A 22,369-nucleotide genomic window follows, 5' to 3' on the forward strand; every position below is an offset into this window, starting at 1 on the left:
AAGAGTGAGCGAGTCAGACAGAGTAAGAGAGAGAGAGAGAGAGAGAGATAGATAGAGAGAATACACGCAGAAATGAAAGATGTCTCCATAGACCTGCATTCTCTCCTCATTTGGCGTTTTTTCAGTTTGACTTTGTGGAATCCGTCAGTGATTCTGGGTGTTATTCATTGTTCTCTCTCTCTCTCTCTCTCTCTCTCTCTCTCTCCCTCCCCCACCTCCTTCTCTTACTCACTCACTCACTCACTCACTCACTCACTCTCTCTTTCTGTATGTCACCAAAGGTTTTAAAACTCATTACCATTTCCCGGATTAGACTCCAGAACTCAAACAATGAAGTTAATTAAGACTGATAATTATTACTGTTTGAGAGCTGTGCAGTGCTTAAGAGTGGAGGCACTGGGGGGGCAACTCTGACACACCAAGTGAAGCTATACGCTGAAGCTAGTTTGTTTCTCCCACACATATAAGAAAATGTTCCCCAGATATGCATGTTTCAGGAAAAAGGTAAAGTGTACTTTGCAAACGTCTGACTAGAAAGAATTAAAATGTCCTGTTAATAAAAAACTCCCTACTTGTTTTGTTTTCAAAAAAATCTGTTAATTCACTTTAAATTAGCTAACAGAATTTACATCACTCCCTGCCGTGCTTTTTTGATAAAGCTTTCAAATGACAAAAATTGTAACAGATGTCAACTAGGTTTAGTTGGAGATTATGTTCACATGTTTTGGTCAAGTTCAGTTGTGAAGGCTTTATGGCTGTATGTCATATAACCTTATCAAATATTTTTGTACGTCAACATTCCCTTGTCAACAGCCCTACTTTTACTTCTTGATGATTCTAATTTGATCTTTACTGTACAACAAAGAAACATCACGAGGGCAGCCTTATCTGCAGCCAAGAAATCAATCAAAAGTTTTGAACCTAAACTTTCTTTATCTCAGTTATGGTGTGGATTTTTTCTGGATATTCATATTCTAGAAAGGGCAACTGCCAGATTCCAATGCCAAGGCAGCAACAATTTGCTTTTGGACTGAGGCTATTAATTATGCTAAGACTCTGTAATCATAGACATCTAGCTTTTGTTGAAAGTGTATAAACATATGATGTATATGTATGTATACACATGCATGTATGTAAGACCTCCCCATCCTTCTGTGGTACTGATATGCAGAGAATGTTGTTTGTGTGTTTATTATCAAAATGTAAAAAGTTATTAGCAAAAAAAAACTTCCTACTTGCATGTTAGTGCTGTGTTTCTATCAGTGATGACTAATATTCTCAGTGCTAGATCATGCACTGAACCTGTCCGTCTATCCTGTCAATCAACCTTAACAACTACTCTATGCTGAGCTACGCCTGTCACATTCATGAAGCTCCCAACTGATAAAAAACACAGCTACAGTGCAAATAAACAAATACTGCTCATCATTGCCTTCTAACGGTGCTAATAACAAATCAGGTGAACAGAATCAAACAAACATTTCTCATTGCTGCCCTCTAGGTGTTACTAACATCAAATAAACAGACATCACCCACGCCGCCCTATAAAGACGTTACTGACATTGAACAAACAGACATCATCCACTGCCGCCCTATAAAGATGTTCCTAACATCAAATGAACAAACATCACCCACGCCGCCCTATAAAGACGTTACTGACATTGAACAAACAGACATCATCCACTGCCGCCCTATAAAGATGTTCCTAACATCAAATGAACAAACATCACCCACGCCGCCCTATAAAGACGTTACTGACATTGAACAAACAGACATCATCCACTGCCGCCCTATAAAGATGTTACTAACATCAAATGAACATACATTACTCACCGGTGCCCTACAAAAATGTTACTGACATTGAATAAACAGACATCACCCATTGCCGCCCATTAAAGATGTTACTGGTATTGAATAAACAGACATCACCCCACTGCCATCCTATAAAGATGTTACTGGCATTCAATAAACAGACATCTCCCACCGGTGCCTAATAAAGATATTACTGACATTGAATAAACAGACATCACCCACCGCCACCCTATAAAGATGTTATTAACATCAAATGAACATACATTACTCACCAGTGTCCTACAAAGATGTTACTGATATTGAACAAACAGACATCACCCACTGCCACCCTATAAAGATGTTACTGACATTGAATACACAGACATCATCCTCTGCCACCCTATAAGGATGCTACTAACATCAAATGAACATACATTACTCACCGGTGCCCTATAAAGATGTTACTAACATTGAATAAACAGACATCACCCACTGCCACCCTATAAATATGTTACTGATATTGAATAAACAGACATCACACACTGTCACCCTATAAATATGTTACTGATATTGAATAAACAGACATCACCCACTGTCACCCTATAAAGATGTTACTGACATTGAATAAACAGACATCACCCACTGGCACCCTATAAAGATGTTACTAACATTGAATAAACAGACATCACCCACCACTGGCCTGTAAAAATTTTACTAACATCAAATAAACAAACATTCACCGCTGCCCTATGAAGATGTTACTAACATTGAATAAACAGACATCACTCTCCATTGCCCTGTAAAGATGCATCAAATAAATAAATATTACTCACCGGTGCCCTATAAAGATGTTACTGACATTGAATAAACAGACATCACCCACTGCCACCCTATAAATATGTTACTGATATTGAATAAACAGACATCACACACTGTCACCCTATAAATATGTTAATGATATTGAATAAACAGACATCACCCACTGTCACCCTATAAAGATGTTACTGACATTGAATAAACAGACATCACCCACCGCTGCCCTATAAAGATGTTATTAACAGTGAATAAACAGACATCACCCACCGCCGCCCTATAAAGATGTTACTAACATTGAATAAACAGACATCACCCACCGCTGCCCTATAAAGATGTTACTAACATCGAATAAACAAACATCGTCCACCGCTGCCCTATAAAGATGTTACTAACATTGAATAAACAGACGTCACCCACTGCCGCCCTATAAAGATGTTACTAACATCAAATGAACATACATTACTCACCGGTGCCCTATAAAGGTGTTACTGACATTGAATAAACAAACATCACTCACTGCTGACCTATAAAGATGTTACTAACATCAGATAAACATACATTACTCATCGCTGCCCTATAAAGATGTTACTAACATCATATAAATAAACATTCCTCACTGCTGCCCTGTAAAGTTGCTACTAACATCAAATAAGCAAACATTACTCACTGCTGCCCTATAAAGATGTTACTGACATTGCATAAGCAGACATCACCCTCTGCTGCCCTATAAAGATGTTACTGACATCAAATAAACTTTACTCACCGCTGCACTATAAAGATGTTACTAACATCAAATAAACATTACTCACCGCTGCCCTATAAAGATGTTACTAACATCAAATAAACATTACTCACTGCTGCCCTATAAAGATGTTACTAACATCAAATAAACATTACTCACTGCTGCCCTATAAAGATGTTACTAACATCAAATAAACATTACTCATTGCTGCCATATAAAGATGTTTCTAACTGACATCAAACAAGCAAATGTTACTCATCGCTGCCCTCTAAAAATGTTACTTACATCAAATAAGGAAACATTACTCACTGTCCCCCCGAAGGTGATACAAACATCAAATAGATTTTACTCACCGTTGCCCTCTAAAGGTGTTATTAACAAACATTAAAAAAAAAACTTAATAAATCCAATCAGTTCAAATCATTGCAATCAGGTGAGTTTGCTATTTATAAACAGTTAGTAAATAAAATGAATGCTGCACAGGGATTCCATTTCTGCTTCTTTATCTGGACTGTTTAAAGTTTCCATTTAATGGAAAAATGCCATCCCTAAATGTATAGTATTGTGCAAAAGTGATGAAAGATGTTTTAAACAACTCAGCAGTGAGTGTGTTTTTGCCCGTAAAATACTACACCATGTTAGAATGAATACAAACACATATAAACACATTGTATGTCCAAAGGTTTGTGGACATCCCTTATAATGAGTGAATTCATCTTTAAGGTGCATTGCTGATCACAGTATACAATCTCCACAGAAAATCACTGCTGAAAGAATAAGATGCTCCACAGCAGCCACATAGGAGCCTAACGTCACCATGCCCCCCAGCACTGAGTTGTAGAGCAGTGGAACTGAGTTCTCGGGAGTGATGGAGCACTCTGCAAAATATTAATAATATTAACAGGTTAGATATTTTGCAGTGCATTTTACAGATTAGGTCACTGTACCTTATTATATATGTGCTCTACACTGATTTGCCATAGCTCTGTTGCCAGTAAATTACTGTAAATTTGCAATTTTTTCAGTGTAGACTCCCCACTTTGCATTGTATGTTGTCCAGTATGTTAGAGTAAACCAGTGCACTGCTCTAAATGTCCAATCAGTATTTCATTATAAAATAAATACTGTACATTTAAGAACATCATTTACAGTAAGGCAGACATTTCACAAATCGACTTGTGGCAAAGGTGGCATGCTATGACAGTGCCACATCAGTCAAGGAACTCTTCAGTATGATCCATTCTACTGCCAGTGTTTGTCTAAGGAGATTGCATGGCTATGTGCTTGATTTTATGCACTTGTTAGCAATGAGTGTGGCTGCAACACGTGAATTAACATTTTATAGCCTTTTTCTCAGAGGGCTTAAGACTTTTGCACAGTACTAAATATTTCCTTAGACCTTCATGCACAGCACTACACACTGAAACAATGTGAAGCACTGAATCTACTTGACTCAATGTGTACGTCAAGTCTATATTAACACAGTTATCACCAAAATGAAGTAAAGGGTAGAGCAAACATGCAATATGCTTCATTCATTTGGAACAAGTAAATTCAATGCAGTAATTTTGCCAGTGCAGCAAATATACTCTGTAAACATCTAAGTGGAAAAATTCAGAAATGATCTGTTGATGAAAACTTTAAGCTTGCATATTAGCACTGTGTTCGCATCACTCATGTCTTTTCATAGTAAAAAACAAGATCATGCATTGACCTGTCAGTCTGCAGGAAGCTCTAGGCATATACCTCCATATCTGACAGAAAACTCCTGTTCTCTAATTGGGTTACTTGAAGCCAGAGGGGTAAACTCAGCTGAGAACGGAAACTTCACAGGGCTTTGTGTTCTCTCTCTCTCTCTCTCTCTCTCTCTCTCTCTCTCTCTCTCTCAAACCACCATAACCAACCAGAAAACTCAACTAAGGCCTGGTTACCCACAAGAACAAAAAAAGCACATTGCAGCATTGCCTTCTTTTCCATATTAATATACTGATTGTCCACATAATGACTGTACATTTGCTGTATCAAAGGTGATTAAAATATCTTATTATGAGCTGTGGTTCTGATCTAAGAAGAATATTCACAAATATGTAGTTATTCATGCTGTTCTTTTTCAGTTCATTCATAATCCTCTCACTTTTATGCATCGATAATCCATATTATCCATACAGCCTCACAGAGAGCTGAGAAACTGGGGTTTTGTCATGGAAATGAAGAAATTTGAGATGACTGTTAATTCAGCCCAGTTGACACTGTGTCTTCAGTCAGAAATAATAGATCTTTTAAAAGCCATTCAGATTTCTGTAAGTCACCCATTCATTTCTATTGTCCTCTGGTATATCTTCTCTTGCCTATAGAAACCATTTATTAAATCTCTTAGACAGATGGTGGGTCTTTTGATGAATACCGAGACAATGATGATAAAAATAATACACATAATAACATCTGCCATCATATTAAATAAAAAAAGTTCATGTGTAATGGGGTAGTCTCTTACAATACCATATTCAGAAATATGGTTGATGCACTGATGTAGGCCTAATCTGCGTTTGTTAACCCATTTGTTAATGTCCATTTATGAAATTGTATATGTTCTCTAAGCCTGCCTGAGCAGAAGAAATCGTAAGAATGTTTTTGCATCCACTTACCCACATTGCTAAAAATTTAGTTTAAAGGCTTTGGTCACAGGATGCAATGAAACAGTTAATAATATAGACCTCTAAAGCCAAGTTGTCATTCTGAAGTCAGTGTCCGGCCCATATTAGGAACTCTGGATCTAAGCTGATTTCACTGGCTCCAATAAAATATAAAATTATTCTACGAATCAAACCTGCATAATGCTAAATGGAAGCTAGAAGGCTTCCAAGACTGGCAGCAGTAGTCTACAGGTTGAGAAGCTGGTGTTGGTATATGATTGTGTTGAAACATAATTGTGCAACATCATTTCGGTGTGCAAGAGTGTTGGCTTGCGAGTAGCATGTATGTAACATTTGTATTTTGAGTAATAAATGACCCCATAGTTCAGAGATTCCACTGACATTCAGGGAACATGGGACAAAAAGTTTCAGTTGTGTTCAGTAGACCATAAATTCAAAGTCTCAACATCATTTGGACTTCAGTCTCAGGGTAATTGAGAAATTGTTCTCACTCTCATATTTTAAAAGGAAAACACTATGAAGACAACAAATCAAATATTGAAACTGAGAGATTTTATTGTTTTTTTTTTTTTTGGAAAGATATATGTCCATTTTGAATTTGATGCCAACAACACATTCTCCCTCTCTCTCCCTCTCTCCCTCTCCCTCTCCCCACTTTTAATTAACGTACTGTAATTCACGCAGCAGGAAACTGAACCACATCACAGCAGGTGAAAAGGTTTGCTCAGAAACAGCCGAGGTCACAGTTTATTTCCGTTTGTTTTCTTTTAAGTCTCCGCCTCCACTTTATCCTCTTTTCTCTCGTTTCTTCAGTCCAAATAGGACAGCGGCCCCCAACACCCTCTTATACCGAGCCCACCTTTACTGTGCGTGAATGGACTCTATACTGTATAATGTATTTTCACAAAAGTCAACATTTTGGTGGGAATACAACATGCCAACTGTAATGCTAATAGCATGTTGCTAAAAAGTACTGTCTTACTAACAAGCTTGCTTGAAAAATCACCAAGCCCACCGTATCTTGTGTTTTGGGTGTTTGGATGGGGTGACCAGCTAAACAACACATTCTAAAAATGTTGGGACAGGGACATGTTTACCACTGTGTTTCATCAACTCTTCGTTTAACACTCTGTAAGCTTTCGGTAACTGAGGAGACCAAATGCTGTAGTTTTGAAAGTAAAATGTTTCCTCAGTCTGATTTTATATAGGATTTCAGCTGCTCAACAGTTCGTGGTCTCCTTTCGTCATATTTGTTGTTTCATAATGCACCAAATGATATCAGTGGTGACAGGTCTGGACTGCAAGCAGGTCAGTTTAGTACCCAGACTAATTTAATATGGAGCAAAGTTCTTATAATACGTGCAGAATGTAGTTTGTCACTGTCTTGCTGAAATAATCAAGGCCTAGATGGCAGCATCAAATTCAAAATGGGTAAATATTTTTCAAAAACCAATAAAATTCCTCAGTTTCAACATGTGAATTGTTGTCTTTGTACTATTTCAATTAAATATGGGCTTTACATTATTTTATAATCATTGCATTTTGTTTTTATGTACATTTTGCACAACATCCCAACTTTTTAGAAATCGGGTTGTAATTGATTCTTGCCATGATGTCTTAACTGGGTATTATTTGTTGATGTTTGTCTGTTCCACAGTTCAAACATCTCTGCGAGCAGATCAGAATGTTGTTATTACTATGTTTTCATTTAATAGCAAAAATCGATGTTGTTTGGTTTATATTCAGTTGACTTTAGGTGGTGATTCGGAATAAGTTTTAGAGAAGATGGATGGGACAGAGAACACCTTCACGAATCATTGGTTTTTATAAACTACAATGCAAAGTTGGACTATAAGACTATAATATAATAACAATTAAGAATGTTTTAGGAGATATGTTACTTAATTTTACACAGTATTGTACAAGATATATTATAAAATATAACAAAACATTTATTATTTTTTAAGTATCATGTATATTGAATGATAAAGAATATCCAATGAAATACAAATTAAGTTTTTCCACATTTTTTTCTCATTCAATTTTTATTTTCTGGAAAAAAAAAAACTTAATATGGACTTCTGTTTTAACTCAGACTCCACTACTACAAAGTTTTGGTTTTGTCCCAGTTTCTATGTGTCCAGGGCTTGGTACAGACTTGGACTCACGTCTAGTGGTTTTAGCAACTACAATATACCTTGAGTTTGGAATCATTTAGAACCCTTGGGGAAATCAGCTCAGATCCAGAGTTGTTGATAAGGCCATGACACCAACTACAGAATAGCACAACTTCAGAGGTCTATTGCACCTTCCAATAGCTCACACACGATCTCATTTCATTTGAGAGCTCCTGCCCAGCTACAGCGATGAAACAACGAAATGAGCCATCCAGCTACTGACTGCACTCAAATGTGTAAATGTTGATGTGTACTATTACCAAATGGCTATAACAAACAGCTAACTGTTGACTCATATATTTCACAGTGGCATTGCACTTTATATCAACTATAAGATAAACCGAACATGACAAGATCAAGTTTAAAGGAGTCTGTAAAGAAGATATAGTAAAAATACATTTAAATAAATACATTATCTTAATGTCTCTTACAAGCAGTTATAAGCTTCAAATGTCTAATACTGTATATGTAATATGTGTGGTTTGTTCTGTAATATTATTATAGAAATCATGTCATACACAGTTTTTTTATTATTTTCCAAAAGATCTCAATTTGTTTGTGAATAATGCTTTGAAAGGTACATGTAATGAGCACTGTTATATGTTCATCCAACTACCCAAAAGTTCATCACAAACCAAGCAGAACATATTCTGTAGCACTTTTCATGCTAAATTAAGTTGTTGAACATAAATGGGTTAAAGAAATAGTCCAATATTATTCATATTCATTACCGGCATTAATTCATTTATCTGTGACTCTGTATATGAAGGCATTAATACCTACAAAATTCAAACAGACATGAAGCAATAAAATTGTATTTGATAAGTTTTAAAGAGCCATTCTAGTCTAAAACTGGCATTTAATATGTAATTTTTATGTTGCTTAGCAGAGCACTGCATCCCTCAGCCTTATCAGTTTGACAAAATTCATGATTTTGTATCCTTTTTGTGTTTTCATTTATTACTGTTCTCTCATGGCAATGTCTAGCATGCATTACAGAAATATGTCATATAACCATTGGGAATCTCCCCTACAGTGATCAAGAAATCCTAACTGCTAGCCATTGATGTAGAGGCTAAAAACGAAAGATGTGATACTCTGCTCTCAAACAGTATCAATAGCCTTCTGAAAAAGGGTGAAAAGCATTTCAAACACCCTACCCTCAAGTATCCACCACAATCTGCTTGTAGTTTTTCTAAAGTTCCTCCCACCTTCAGGATACATCATCGGAAGTGGGTTTTCCTAGAGGCAATAGGCGTGTATACAACACATGTAGCAATGATTTAATTCATTTTGACCACTGCACCTGTATATTGCTTGTGATCTGTTGGCTGTCAGGCTAATCATGAAATTGAAATTGTTGACGAATATTGTGCCGCTGTTTTAGTGTAGTCAAGTTTTGTTGCCTTGTTCTGTGCCCCATAGCAGACTAATTGAAGTTATTTTTGTAAAGATATATTGCTTTAATAAAATGCAGTTTGCAAAAAAGGAAATGAAACAAATAAACAGGTGAAAGAAAAGTGTGAAACATTGTTTTTGTCAGACCTATAATAAGAGGACTTTTTTGAATAGATCAATAAAAAATCAAATGCTTCCTCTCTGAACGATGGGGAGAGGGCTCTGAAAAGTAGCAGCCTAACATAAACAATCTGTCTCTATGACCTGTTGATCCATCAAAGCTGAAAATGTTACAGGCCTCATTTCGAGCAGCACTTCTTAAACTGAGGTTAGTACATGCTGATCCACAAGTGGCAGACTGAAAACTGAGGAGGCTCTGAGGAGCTCCACCTTGCTCCCCTGGGGGAAATGACAAAACGAAGTGCGGAGGTTAACTTTAGGTTTACTTCAATTAATGTTGTTTATTTAATTACCTCAATAACCATTTTCAGAGACTTGCACGTCAAAATGAAAATGGCCCTCCTCGTGCGGTCAGGGCTCACTCATCGTCCCGGACGGAGCCTTTTAGGAGGAAGTTCTGAACGCCGGCTCTGAGGCGCATGCGTGTTACGCTCCGAGAGAACCGAACCGTAGACGCCGCTGTTAATGTTGGGAAGCTTGATTCAATTTTACCGAACCGATTCTTTCCATTTTATTGAATCGCACGCCGGATACAAAGATTCAGTGATTCACAAGCCAAGCCAACTTTACTGTCATCTCCTCTATATACAATGAGATTCGGTTCATCCAATGAGTCTGGTGTTGCTGCTTGCACTCGATAGTCAGAAGAATGACTAATTGAGTCAGACATGGAATGCGCAAAGCGAAATAATAGACCAGAATGAAGAAACCTGCTTGCCGTAGTCTACAGAAATAACATTAAAGTCATTTTAAAATGACTTTATATGGCGCAATGCGCTATTTTATATTATGGTTTCATGTGTGTATTGCCCGAATCGGCCTATGACATTGACCAGACGCTCTAAAACAAGTTCGAGTCATTTGGACTTTGAATCGGTTCGACGGATTTATTGAAAGGAACCGAATCAAAGAATGATTCATTCACGAGTCGGACATCGCTAGCCGCTATGCGCTCGCGCTAAGCTGTTTGGAAAGGCACCCCTTCTCCTAAAAAAGGACCAAAAAGTTCCCTCTTTCAGCACAATATAGTTTGTTTAAAGGTTTAGTTGCGGCCAAAAAGCATCACAGTTCCTTCTTTGTCTGTTGTGAGGAGTGACTGAGAGGTTTGTGAGATATTTTCATTTTCATTTCTTAACACCGCTCTGCGCGCTGACACACAAAGACAGGTTAGCTTTCTCATTTTCCTCAAACTACATCGCCTTTGTGTTGATTAAAAAACAATACCGTTTGTCTTCGCGGACAGGTTTTTCTTTCTTTCGAGGCATGTCGAAATTGAGGGCTTGCCTTTTGTTTCCGTCTGCTCACTTGTTTTGGGCCGTGCGAGAAATTTAGGCCGAGCTAGCTAGCTTGGCTGGCTAGGTGCTTTCCCTACTCTCTAACTCTTGTTTTCTCCAGAAATTACGTTAGGTTACCTCGTCAGCCAACGAAGCGAACAAACGAAAGGTTACGGGTACAGCGCAGACCTCCCGTTTTATATTTTTATGTTTTCATTTCGTAGAAAGCGTGTTAAGAGTTATGTTGTGAACTTTAATCGGATGGAGCTAACTGAATTTAGCACATTAGCTTGGGAGATAATCTTCCCTGCCATCCTGCTGCATAAAAGTTAACTTGGCCGTCAGCTGGTGCCAAGCTAGTCTCGGCTAGCAAGAATGAAGGAACTTATTTTTATTTGTGGGGTTGTTTAAGATGAAGTTGTTTCATATAACTTGTTTTTTGTCGTCATTCAGTTGTGCAGTAGGATTGTACTGTGATTTTGTATTAATTTTATTTGATGTGCTGTTGTGCCGTCCTACCATGCTATGGCAGGAGACAGACTAACGTTAGAGATGAACGGAAATTTGGCAAAGCCTATAAGGGTTGCCTGCCAGACTTCATGAACGTCAGTTTTTCAAACCCCTGGCCTTTAATGTTCAAGTTTGATTCCCATGAGCTCGTAGATGTTTTGTTGTTTGAACATTATAGCTACATGAGCCATTCAGTTTAACCTCTGAATTCTGGCCTATGGTTGTTTTGAGTTCTGTGTTAAGTGACAGTTTACGATTGGATTTACTCACAAAATGAGACCGCACCTTCGTTCACCTTTTCCAGTGTTTCTCTCTTAAATTAGTGTACATTGGTATTGGTTTTGCCTTAAGGATATTTCCTCTGTCCTCAAGAATTTCATGAGTCATTTTCAGACTGGAACAACAGAATAGGAGACCAAGTGTCAGAGACTCTTGTCTGGATATTGAGAAATTAGTATTGTTTTGTGATCGTGTGTTCTGTGAACATGCACAGCATGACAGTGCACTGCTTGATTCACCAAAGATCCGTTTTGCCTGTATCCGTTACCTTTTTTGGTTGCATTGTAGATGATTCCAGAAATTTCCATAAATTCTGGTTTCGTTGCATCGTGCAATCAAGCAAACTAATCACCATTTTACTCTTTGCCTTCTCCCACCTCACTGTGTGGGAGTACAGATTTCAAGGCCTGCAAAAAAGAACATCGTCTAACATGAGTCATGACCGCTATAGTTCAGTCAAATGTGAAGTTTAAAGAGGCCTCATCTGCTTAAAAAAAGGAGTGAATTGTTATATAGAATGATTTTGCTCCTTTTAATAACTCATTAATTTGTTTGTATGTTCTGTGGTTTAATCTAAGTCTAAGATGCATTGGGAGATATTTCATGTTAACATGCAGTATTGCTCTTGCCAGGATTCACTCGGCCTTTGTTGGCAGGGGCATCCCACAGAATTCCAAGCATCTGCCAAGTGCTCAGTTCTGGAAGTCTTCAACAAGTTACCTCTTCTAATTAGTTTCACACTCCAAATGCGGTGAGTGTATGCTGAGAAGCGTTGTTGTTGTTTTACAGCAGTTCCACCTTTTCATTTTGGGGAAAAATCTAGCCCATGATGGAAATGATTAAATGAAAAAAGTGGAAATGATCAAAAAAAAAATCAACTGTAAATATCATTCTATAAATTAATTTCATGCATTTAGACTCCTTTAAAGAAACACTAGAATTTTTCTGTGGTTATTTGTGCATATCCTTGAATTCATGCTAGCATTTTCTTCTGGATCTTTCTAGAGTTGTACATACTTCAGGTACTATAGGGAAATGTCAGGTATTTGAGAGGTTTTGGTTACAGAAAATGTTTTCTTTTTCACTGTTTACAGTGTGGTTTAGCTGTGGAAAGTTTATAGCAAAAAAAATTGGCAGTTTTCCATATGAGTAAATGCACTGACTATGCTGGCTATAGCCAAATTCGTATTGGGGGACACATGGCAAGGCTACTTTTTCCTCAGTTGGTACTATGGTGATGTCATGTTGTTTATGGTATTGTGTGACTAGTTTGAAAAGATGTGGTGGAAGGATTAATGTATATCTGAGGAGTGATGTACTCCACCAAATTGGTAATATTATATACAGGAGAGCTAGTCTGTTGAGAATTGATTACAACCTATATTAATAAAAAGAATATTATGTGCTGCTGGACATTGTGATGTTACAGTGTAGAACTGTGACAGTTTGCATCATAGAGATTGAGCACTGTAATTATTAGGCCCTCTCATTCTGTTCTGTTTGCTTACCAAAGTCTACCAACTAACATCCCCACTCAGCAACTCACTTAAGTGGTCGTCCTGGCTCTCAGCTCTAGTGTAGTTAGTAAGTTGTACAACATGATTATAGTCATCATTTTCTTTCATTTTGAATTTTGTTAAAATATAGTGAGAATATTGAACCATGAACTCAGCATAGTGAATCAAATCGAACTGATCGTGGGCTGAATGTATCATTACACCCCTACTAGATAATTTACTTGGAAATCAGTTTTCTATAATAGATTTTGTAATTGGAATTGATTTCAATTTTCTTATGCATCTGTTTAAGTGTTAAGTTTGCAGGAGGTCTTTATTTATGTATCTGTTCTTGTTTATTTTATTGTTTGCACCGTAAGTACAGTAGAAAATGCAAACAAAATAATGAGGGAAAAAAAGAACGTGCAGGGAAAGTCATAAAAGGCCATAAAGGGTTTGTACAATTTACTTTCCATCAAAGAAAGAAAAAAAAAAAACAATTGAATTGAATTAAAAAAAAGACACAAACAAGTACAAAACCAGTGTTGGCTCGTTTACGTATGGATTTGTTAGTGATTAGTTTTAGCATGTTTTTTGAGGCTGATTACATGTGACTTTTACAATGTTTACATGAAGTGGTAGGCATTCAGAAAGCATTGTATTGGGTATAATGTATTCTTTTAGTTTAGCTCAGTAATTTAAATTTATACTACACTGAAATTTCACTAGTGGACAGCCTTAAAAGTTTAATGACTGTTGGCGACTGTTATTGTTGTGGCCTCTGTTGATGCAGTAATTACAAATTACTGCTTCTCTAATGTCCCTCATGGAAACTGAGAAATAGTTCCACACAGTCAATGTTTTTGTATTTTGCTGCTGCTCAATCTTAAGCTCATTGACTGGTGTGAGCGAAGGGAACAAACAGCATTCTTAATTACTGCTTCTCATTTTTATTACTATTTTAACCCATTTACACCCAAAGATGTAAAGTACAGTAAGAAAAATGGGCCTAATTCACCAATATCTTCCTAAGCTTTTTCTCAGATTTGTTCTTGGAAAGGTCCTAAGAAAAAGTTGACGTCAGATTCACAATGTGTTCTTAAGTTGCAGAATTGTTCGCACCTTTGTGCTCTTTAAGTGTGTGTCCGCAAAAAGAAAGCATCTGTGAATGTCAGAATCTTCATGAAACTGCATAAATGGGTTTCAAGAAGAAATTTCTTCTTAAGAACAGTTAGTTAAATTAGGCCCAATATTCACACACTTTTTTTTTTTTTTTTTTTCCTTTTTGGAGAAAAGAAAAAAAAATCTCAAACTTCCGTCATGCCTGTCCAACCAATATGTGAACATTTTAATAACCCTTATACTTCATATTTCTGATATTACTTGTAGTTAACAAGGTGAATTTCCAAAAATAAATTTGGACAATAACTGCTCACATAATACCTCATTCACAAGTTACCCATATATTACCATCAGTTGACTTGTTCAGTTTAAATCACTTATAAAGACCTTTGACACTTTGTTGTAGGCATTCACTCATAATTTACTGCCAAAAATCTCAGCTGTTTTTCTGTAGGTTTTGACCATTTTTTCTATGAAAATATTTGATGACCGATATTATGGTGCATCCCTAGTAGCTACAGAAAGGGTATGTTTTCATTGGGCTTGGTGGTCCAAAGCAGAGTGTTATGTCAACTCAATCTGACATCAGATGAGTAAAATGAAACTTAAAAAACACATAATTGATCTGTGTGTGTGTGTGTATGTGTATGTACATATGTGTCTCTGTAGGATGGGCTATGAGGAGTCTGAGATCAGCATGCAGTGTTAAAGCTGTACTTAATCACTGTGTGGAGTGCTGAACATTTTTAGGGATGGCATGAGTGAACAGTCCTCCTCCAAACACAAGGTAAGTGAGAACCATAGTTAATGCCCTTAGCAGTAAGTCACACAAACTTCATTCTTATTTGTGGTAATTTGGAAAATTTAAAAAGTAAAGCAAAAAAATACCTTGGTATTCATGGATTCAGTCCAAAAACAGTCTAATGATGTAAATATGACCTGTTGACATCTTTCTTTTGTTTTGACTGCAATACTTAATGGTCTAATAATGTGTGTAGGTCAAGCTTCATAAGGGACGTCAGAGGGGATAAAGCTGGCCATGTCACGGGTCCCAACCCCCCCTCCCCCGGGGGAGATGACATCAGGACCTGTGGCAGAGAGCTGGTGTTACACACAGGTGAGAGACGAAAGAGAAGCTTGGGCTTGTTTTTCTGTTTTTATTTGAAAGACTGACTGTCACATATGGTGCCTCTGATATGTTGTCTGGTAGGTTAAAGTCGTGAAGTTCTCCTACATGTGGACTATAAACAACTTCAGTTTCTGCCGAGAGGAGATGGGGGAGGTTCTGAAGAGCTCCACCTTCTCTTCTGGTCCCAATGACAAAATGAAGTGGTGAGGTTATCTCTCAAGTTCACCTAAAGTCACTGTTGCTTCATTTAATTACACTCTCCATTTTTTTAAAATGGTGTCTACACTGAAAGCCAAGTGAAATATCATGCCCTCCTCTTCACTCCATATTCCACGTCTTTTCTCTGTAGGTGTTTAAGAGTGAACCCAAAGGGACTAGATGACGAAAGTAAAGATTATCTCTCCCTTTACTTACTGCTTGTGAACTGTCCAAAAAGTGAAGTACGAGCAAAGTTCAAGTTCTCCCTATTGAATGCCAAAAGAGAAGAAACTAAAGCCATGGGTGAGCTCTCCCAAAATAAAAAAAAGAAATTTAAATATAATAAGCTGTAGGTTACTAACCAATTTTTGTTATTGAGGTTATGCTCTTCTTGCTTTACAGAAAGCCAAAGAGCCTATCGCTTTGTACAGGGAAAGGACTGGGGCTTCAAAAAATTTATTAGACGAGATTTCTTGCTTGATGAAGCAAACGGGCTACTACCAGATGACAAGCTTACTCTTTTCTGTGAGGTATTGTACCTAATATATAAAATACATTTAAAAAAGTTATTTTCCAACAAGATTACATAAGATGGAAGTGTATTGTGTCAAAAGTCTGCCTCTTGATGTTTGCAAGATAGAAGTGCCCCCCCACCCCATCCTCTGTTTCAATATGTATGTGATACCAAATCAAAGCTTCTGTCAGGAAACACAGTAACTGGCAGTTTTTGGTAATGAAATGGATGCTAACCAGACTGATGTTTTATTGGTCATTGTAGGTGAGTGTGGTGCAGGACTCTGTGAACATCTCGGGCCAGTCTAACATGAACATGCTAAAGGTGCCCGAGTGCCAGCTGGCCGATGACCTAGGCAACCTGTGGGAAGGCTCCAGGTTCACTGACTGCAGTCTGTTTGTTGGAGGACAAGAGTTCAAAGCACACAAATCAATACTGGCAGGTGTGACCACTTATGCTTAGCCTGAATAAAGCGTTGTATGATATTAAGTCAGTTTAATTTTTTTTTTTTTTTTTTAATGAAGTGTACAACATCCGCATTTTCATCCCTTTTTTTTGCAGCGAGGTCACCGGTCTTCAATGCTATGTTTGAACACAAAATGGAAGAGAGTAAAAAGGTAGGCTTAGATATTTCATTAGTTTAGCCATAACACTACAGCCCCAAACACCCTTGAGCAGGTTTGATTTCTGCTTTCTGGCACTGTAACCACAGTCATTTGAACTTGGCTGTCTCAGACATTAGTTTTTTTATATAAACTTGTGTCAGCAGTACAATAGTTGGTTAGACTAGTGTTTGTTAGCCAGAATCAAACCTATTCTGTGATGAGCAGATTGTTAATGTTTGCTAAGCTATTACTAATCTGCTCCTGTCTCCTTGTTAGCTACACTGTTTAACATTTAACAATTGTTACATAGTTTGACAGTTATTGAATGTTGGCATAAAAAACATGCTGAGTGTTCATTTGGTAACCTTTTATAAGCAAACCTTTCATTTTTTTGATATAATGATGAGACAGCAAACAATTATCCTAAATATTTTTACATCATTTATAACCCCCTGAGTAATACTGTATACGTTCATTTTTGGAAATGTTTAGAAAGTATTAAGCGGGGAAACTGTAACACCCCCCCCCCCCCCCCCTTTTTTTTTTTTTTGTCGCAGAATCGTGTTGACATCAGTGATGTTGAACCAGACGTGTTTAGAGAGATGATGGTCTTCATATACACAGGCAAAGCTCCAAACCTGGAGAAAATGGCCGATAACCTGTTAGCTGCAGCAGACAAGGTAAGACTGAAGGCAGTTGTACCAGTACTGAATGTAAGTCAATCACTAATGAATAATTCTTATGTTTTACATGAATCTCATCCTGTCATATGTTGCCTTTCTCACTCCTTTGCTCCCTCCCTTTGTGCAGTATGCTCTGGAGAGATTGAAGGTGATGTGTGAGGAGGCTTTGTGTAACAGTCTGTCTGTGGAGAATGTGGCAGACATCCTCATTCTGGCAGACCTGCACAGTGCAGAGCAACTCAAAGCACAAGCCATAGACTTCATCAACAGGCAAGCATGACAGTCACACTCTTGTCATTTTCTCACACATTCGTACACATGGCAACAAATTAACATGTGCTAAAGAACAAGTCACAGGCGTGTGCTGTTTTAACTCTTAAGTCGACTCTGCTGCAAATCACATAATGTGTAATGTTTGTACTTGTTGTGCACATGCCGCAAGTAGTAGAAATATTGTTGTAACACTGCTATATTTCATCCCCAGATGCAGTGTTCTCAGACAATTGGGCTGTAAAGATGGAAAGAACTGGAATAGCAAGTATGTATGCCAGTATTCTGCCTTTCATGCAAGCCAGTTCTCAGCATCTATCAGCACTCAGTAGGAAACCTTAGTCACTTGTTTCACTCACTTGTCTTGTTCTTCAGTCATGCAGCAGATATAATGGAGACGGCAGGATGGAAGGCTATGATTCAGTCGCATCCTCACCTAGTGGCCGAAGCTTTCCGTGCGCTCGCCTCCGCCCAGTGCCCTCCATTTGGCCTCCCCAGGAAACGGCTAAAGCAGTCCTGACCTTCGCCACCACAGACTTTACAAAGACACGACACGTAGGGAGGCAACCATCCCACCCAGCCCTGTTATCCCTTTTTACCCCCAACCTAACTGCCCGCTCGCTCAGAGCTCCATTGGAGGACTACACTGGCCCCACAGTGCATTTTGCTCACTGCAGAGGATGAAGGGACCCACTTCAAAATGGCTTCCTCCAAGCCGCCTTCACTCCGGGCTCCTGCAGCTCCGCTCAGTCACGTGTCTTTTGAGAAATGGCCTTAAAGGACATGCCTACCCCGCCCCTTCCGCTGTGGTGTCTCTCCGTGTGACTGTGTGCCTGCTGCGCCTCTACCCAGGCCTGTCCAGATTGCACTAACTCTCTCATAACGCAGTAGTTTTAAAGTGATGTTTAGGACCCTCGTCTGTTAAATGTTTTCATCCAGGGCACGTTAGCTGACATCCAGGATGTTATGCCCTATCTGTGATTTGACATTTCAAAAAAAAAAAGGAAGAAAAGAAAAAGAGTGAGAGAAAAGAAAATATAGTGTGTGAACTCACCAGAACACATCTACACATCAAGTGCAAAATAATTTCCACTGACACTTTTTAAAATGTTGTTGCCCATGTTGTTGGCAAAAAAACATTGTTTCCTAGTATGTTTAACATCATTAAATATGGGCATAAAGTATTAACTGAGATTCTGCATTAGAATACTTGGTGAAATGTGATGCATTCTTTCTGAGTATAATTATGAGTATTACATGAAAACAGAACTGAAAATGTTGATATTTTGCACCTACTTAACTATTGGGTAAATATGAAGATTTGTTTACCATATTGTTTACAAGATGTTTTTTTTTCTTTCCCTTTTCACACAGACTTATTTTTGACTTTAGTCGTATGGAGTTTATTTTCCATGATTAGCAGCTTTGCTTACTCTTATCAAATGGCAGAGTTCTTTGTGTTTGGAAAATGTATTGTGGTTTAAAAGAACTTTGATTTATTGCTTTCAAAATTAAAATGGAGAAAAGCACAAGGTGTTTTTGTATATTTTTGGGGAGGAAATTTCAGTTGACATTTGTATGGGGAGGACAAATCCTTATCTTAGTATCATAAAAAAATAATTAGGGCGGTCACAATTACTCGATTAAACACGATTACAATGAAGAAGAATTGGCTAAGTTTACATTCTTAATGAATAGACTTACTAATAGCATACATCACTTTTGTGTTCATCACTGAGAGGAAACGCACACCAGCAGGATCATACTCCACACTTTTTTCATAGTTACACATTTCATGTACAGGAATAAAAAAGTAAATGCTTCCTGTTACAAATTGTATGCATATCAGTTAAAAGGTTTTGTTCAATTAGCCTTAGACTTGGTAGACGACTAATAGGATAGTCCAATTATATTCACATAGGCTTTATGGAAGGATTCCCTGTAAAGCTGCAACTTAAAGAATATGCTACTTGAATGTCTATTACATGCTTCTAATGTCCTCATCATAGCTACACTATTTGGAATTTGGAGTCCTCTCTGGAGGAAATGTGTAATTGCATGCAATGTGTAGAAGGACGTTTTGTAGGTTTTCCTTGAGTAGATAATCTGGTGAATGCAAGCACATTGAGAAAGTCTTCAAAGAGAACTGTCAAAACATGGTGAACAAGCTGGACAATCTGTGTCTGTGTGTGTAATTTTAACATGTAAACACATATGACATGGGCTGAAAACTCAAAATCTGACCAGACTCTTTTTAAGATAGCTGCACCACCGGAACACCGTCATTTTTTATTTGTTTTCCTGTGACTCAGTTATGCTACTTTTTTTAATTTGAACAAAAAACTCATATAGCTTAGCTTTAAAGCTTAGTAGTTTTTAAACCAAAAATATTGGATTGATACTGGCCAATACTTAGGGTTTCAATATTGATATCAGAAAAGAAAGAGTGGTATCATGCCATCTTCAATATAAACTATGTACATGGTTATCACTAAAATGTTATGAAATGTGTAATTCACTGTGATCGTCTCTTCGGAGCGTTCTGTGAATTTAGGCGTAAGCCGATGAATTCACTTCTGAAGTTCCATTTCAGAGCTGCTTTCTGTCCTAAACCTCCAGAGCGCCTATAAGCTGTGATCAAAGTGACTAAAGCATAAATCCTGAGCAGCTATGTTCATTTACTCATCAGATAAGCTCACAGCACCGGGTGTGTATGTGTTTGATCTGAGCCTACAGCCCTTAAGTCATGCAGGTCCATTTGACAAGCAGCAGAAATCTTCTATGCTTGTTTTCTATGCTAATGCAAGCAGTCTGTCTACCTGCAAACAGACCAAATACACGAAGCGGGTCTACATCAGACATCTTAGCAGAAAGTTGAGTTTATCGCGTGTGTCCAGGTTTAACTGCTGAATTGTTGCCTTTGTGTAAGATTGGCATGTGCTGCAAGATTCCAAACACAATACTATCAACAGATCTATGACCTCAGCATGTAGTTCCAGAAGCAGACCCAGCTAATTTCTTGTGGTGTATGATGTGTAATGAGACTTTACTGAACCTGCAGGTTTTAAGTGCATTGTAGTCACATGGAAAATGAATCTTGGCACATATTTCACTCTTACAGCTGTATTTTAGCAAAAAAATGAATGAATGAAATCAATAATCAGTCCTAATTAAAGCATTACGGTAAGGGAAAATGATACCCCATGATCAATTTCATACCTCTCTGTATGACATTTCAGATATACTGTCAAGCCATAGTGAAATCATAGCCATATCAATGTCATTAAGATTTCCTTTATCGGAGTGTTGCAAGATTTCAGGACTTTGTGTTTGTCTTTGGCTCCCTTCTGCATTACTTTCCATTGCAGTTTAAACCACACTGTTGTCCCTAATCAGGCAGAACTGTGCTAAATATGTCAATGATGAATAAGAATGAGAGCAGCTTTACCCCTCAGTTCTTTTTGGGATCTTGTGTTTTTCCCTTTTGTTTAATGATCAAAATGAATGGTACAGAGTGAATCAAGGAGACAGGGGAATGCATTACGATTTAGAACTCATCACTTAGTCACAGCTTGCTTTGTTGCCATAAACATGAAAACATTAACAAGGCATGTAAGAGAGAACTTCACGAAGGACTGCAAAAATGGATGTTTGTGTTTTTTTTCCCTTAAAGATTATCTGATAACTGAGATTTCTGCAACAGTTAATGTGATATTTGGGGTGCACATTACAACTACAACATCACTGAGGTCAGTGTGAGGTCACTGAAGAAAATGCCTGGATGCATCTCTCAGACTCAACTTAATACTATTTACGGCTGGATTTACAAATGCTATGACAACATTTTACAATTGTTAGAACATGCAAAACTACTAATGCGAAGGTGCAAAGGTGAAACATGACAAAGACAATGTAATTTGGCAGTTCTGCTACTTTATGCCGATGAAGGGTATATTCTCAAGACTTCAGCAGGGCCTTAACATTGGCCCCACCCCTTAATCTGCCTGCAAGAGATTTCAAGGGGAATTCCCTAGATTGTTCACTTTCTGCATAATTAAATGGTTACAATGTAAACAGTCGTTCAGAGTGGTTGGATTTGAAATGCAACATTCTAGAGAAACTTGCTGAGTCAGAATTGTTCAAAGTGGTGGTGCTAGGAACAACATCTGAAAAGGTTAATGCCCCTAAAAGCTCCCACACAGAAAGTTATTATGTGAAATAATAATGAATAAGCTGCCAGATGTGTGCAACATTGTTTTCTGATATCTTTTTGGCTGCAATTTTTAAAAATACATTCATGGTAGAGAGGTACATGCGGGATGTTATAAGGCAAAATAGTCCCCAGAGAATTTTTTTCTCAGGTTTACCAATTTTACAGCTATCAGCATATATAAAACACACACACACACACACACACACACACACACACACATATATATAAATATAAATGTGTGTGTGTGTGTGTGTGTGTGTGTGTGTATATGTATTTGTGTTGTAGACCCCTGATCTCCTATCACCACCACATTAAAGA

The 22,369-nt window shown here is 37.7% G+C and overlaps 1 protein-coding gene across 1 annotated transcript; it reads left to right on the forward strand.

The window, feature by feature from the left end:
* The first annotated feature begins 10,691 nt into the window (after nucleotides 1–10,691).
* spoplb (speckle type BTB/POZ protein like b) lies at nucleotides 10,692–19,367 on the forward strand. The gene is made up of 13 exons (XM_017685254.2): nucleotides 10,692–10,861; nucleotides 12,454–12,572; nucleotides 15,109–15,226; nucleotides 15,438–15,556; nucleotides 15,650–15,771; nucleotides 15,918–16,069; nucleotides 16,169–16,296; nucleotides 16,545–16,722; nucleotides 16,842–16,897; nucleotides 17,443–17,565; nucleotides 17,696–17,838; nucleotides 18,053–18,106; nucleotides 18,214–19,367. The coding sequence occupies exons 4-13, from the start codon at nucleotides 15,479–15,481 to the stop codon at nucleotides 18,356–18,358; spliced, it is 1,179 nt and encodes a 392-aa protein (XP_017540743.2). The 5' UTR covers nucleotides 10,692–10,861; nucleotides 12,454–12,572; nucleotides 15,109–15,226; nucleotides 15,438–15,478; the 3' UTR covers nucleotides 18,359–19,367.
* Nucleotides 19,368–22,369: the final 3,002 nt, after the last annotated feature.

Source organism: Pygocentrus nattereri, chromosome 15 (assembly GCF_015220715.1).
Source record: "Pygocentrus nattereri isolate fPygNat1 chromosome 15, fPygNat1.pri, whole genome shotgun sequence".
In the NCBI taxonomy this organism is placed as follows: Eukaryota; Metazoa; Chordata; class Actinopteri; order Characiformes; family Serrasalmidae; genus Pygocentrus; species Pygocentrus nattereri.

Bases quoted from the DNA above. Each gene is read 5' to 3' on its own strand.
- spoplb (XM_017685254.2), top strand. From the start codon at position 15,479: ATGTCACGGGTCCCAACCCCCCCTCCCCCGGGGGAGATGACATCAGGA. The intron at 15,557-15,649 runs GTGAGAGACGAA...GTTGTCTGGTAG, and splicing joins AGAGCTGGTGTTACACACAG to GTTAAAGTCGTGAAGTTCTC. The intron at 17,566-17,695 runs GTAAGACTGAAG...CCCTTTGTGCAG, and splicing joins TGTTAGCTGCAGCAGACAAG to TATGCTCTGGAGAGATTGAA.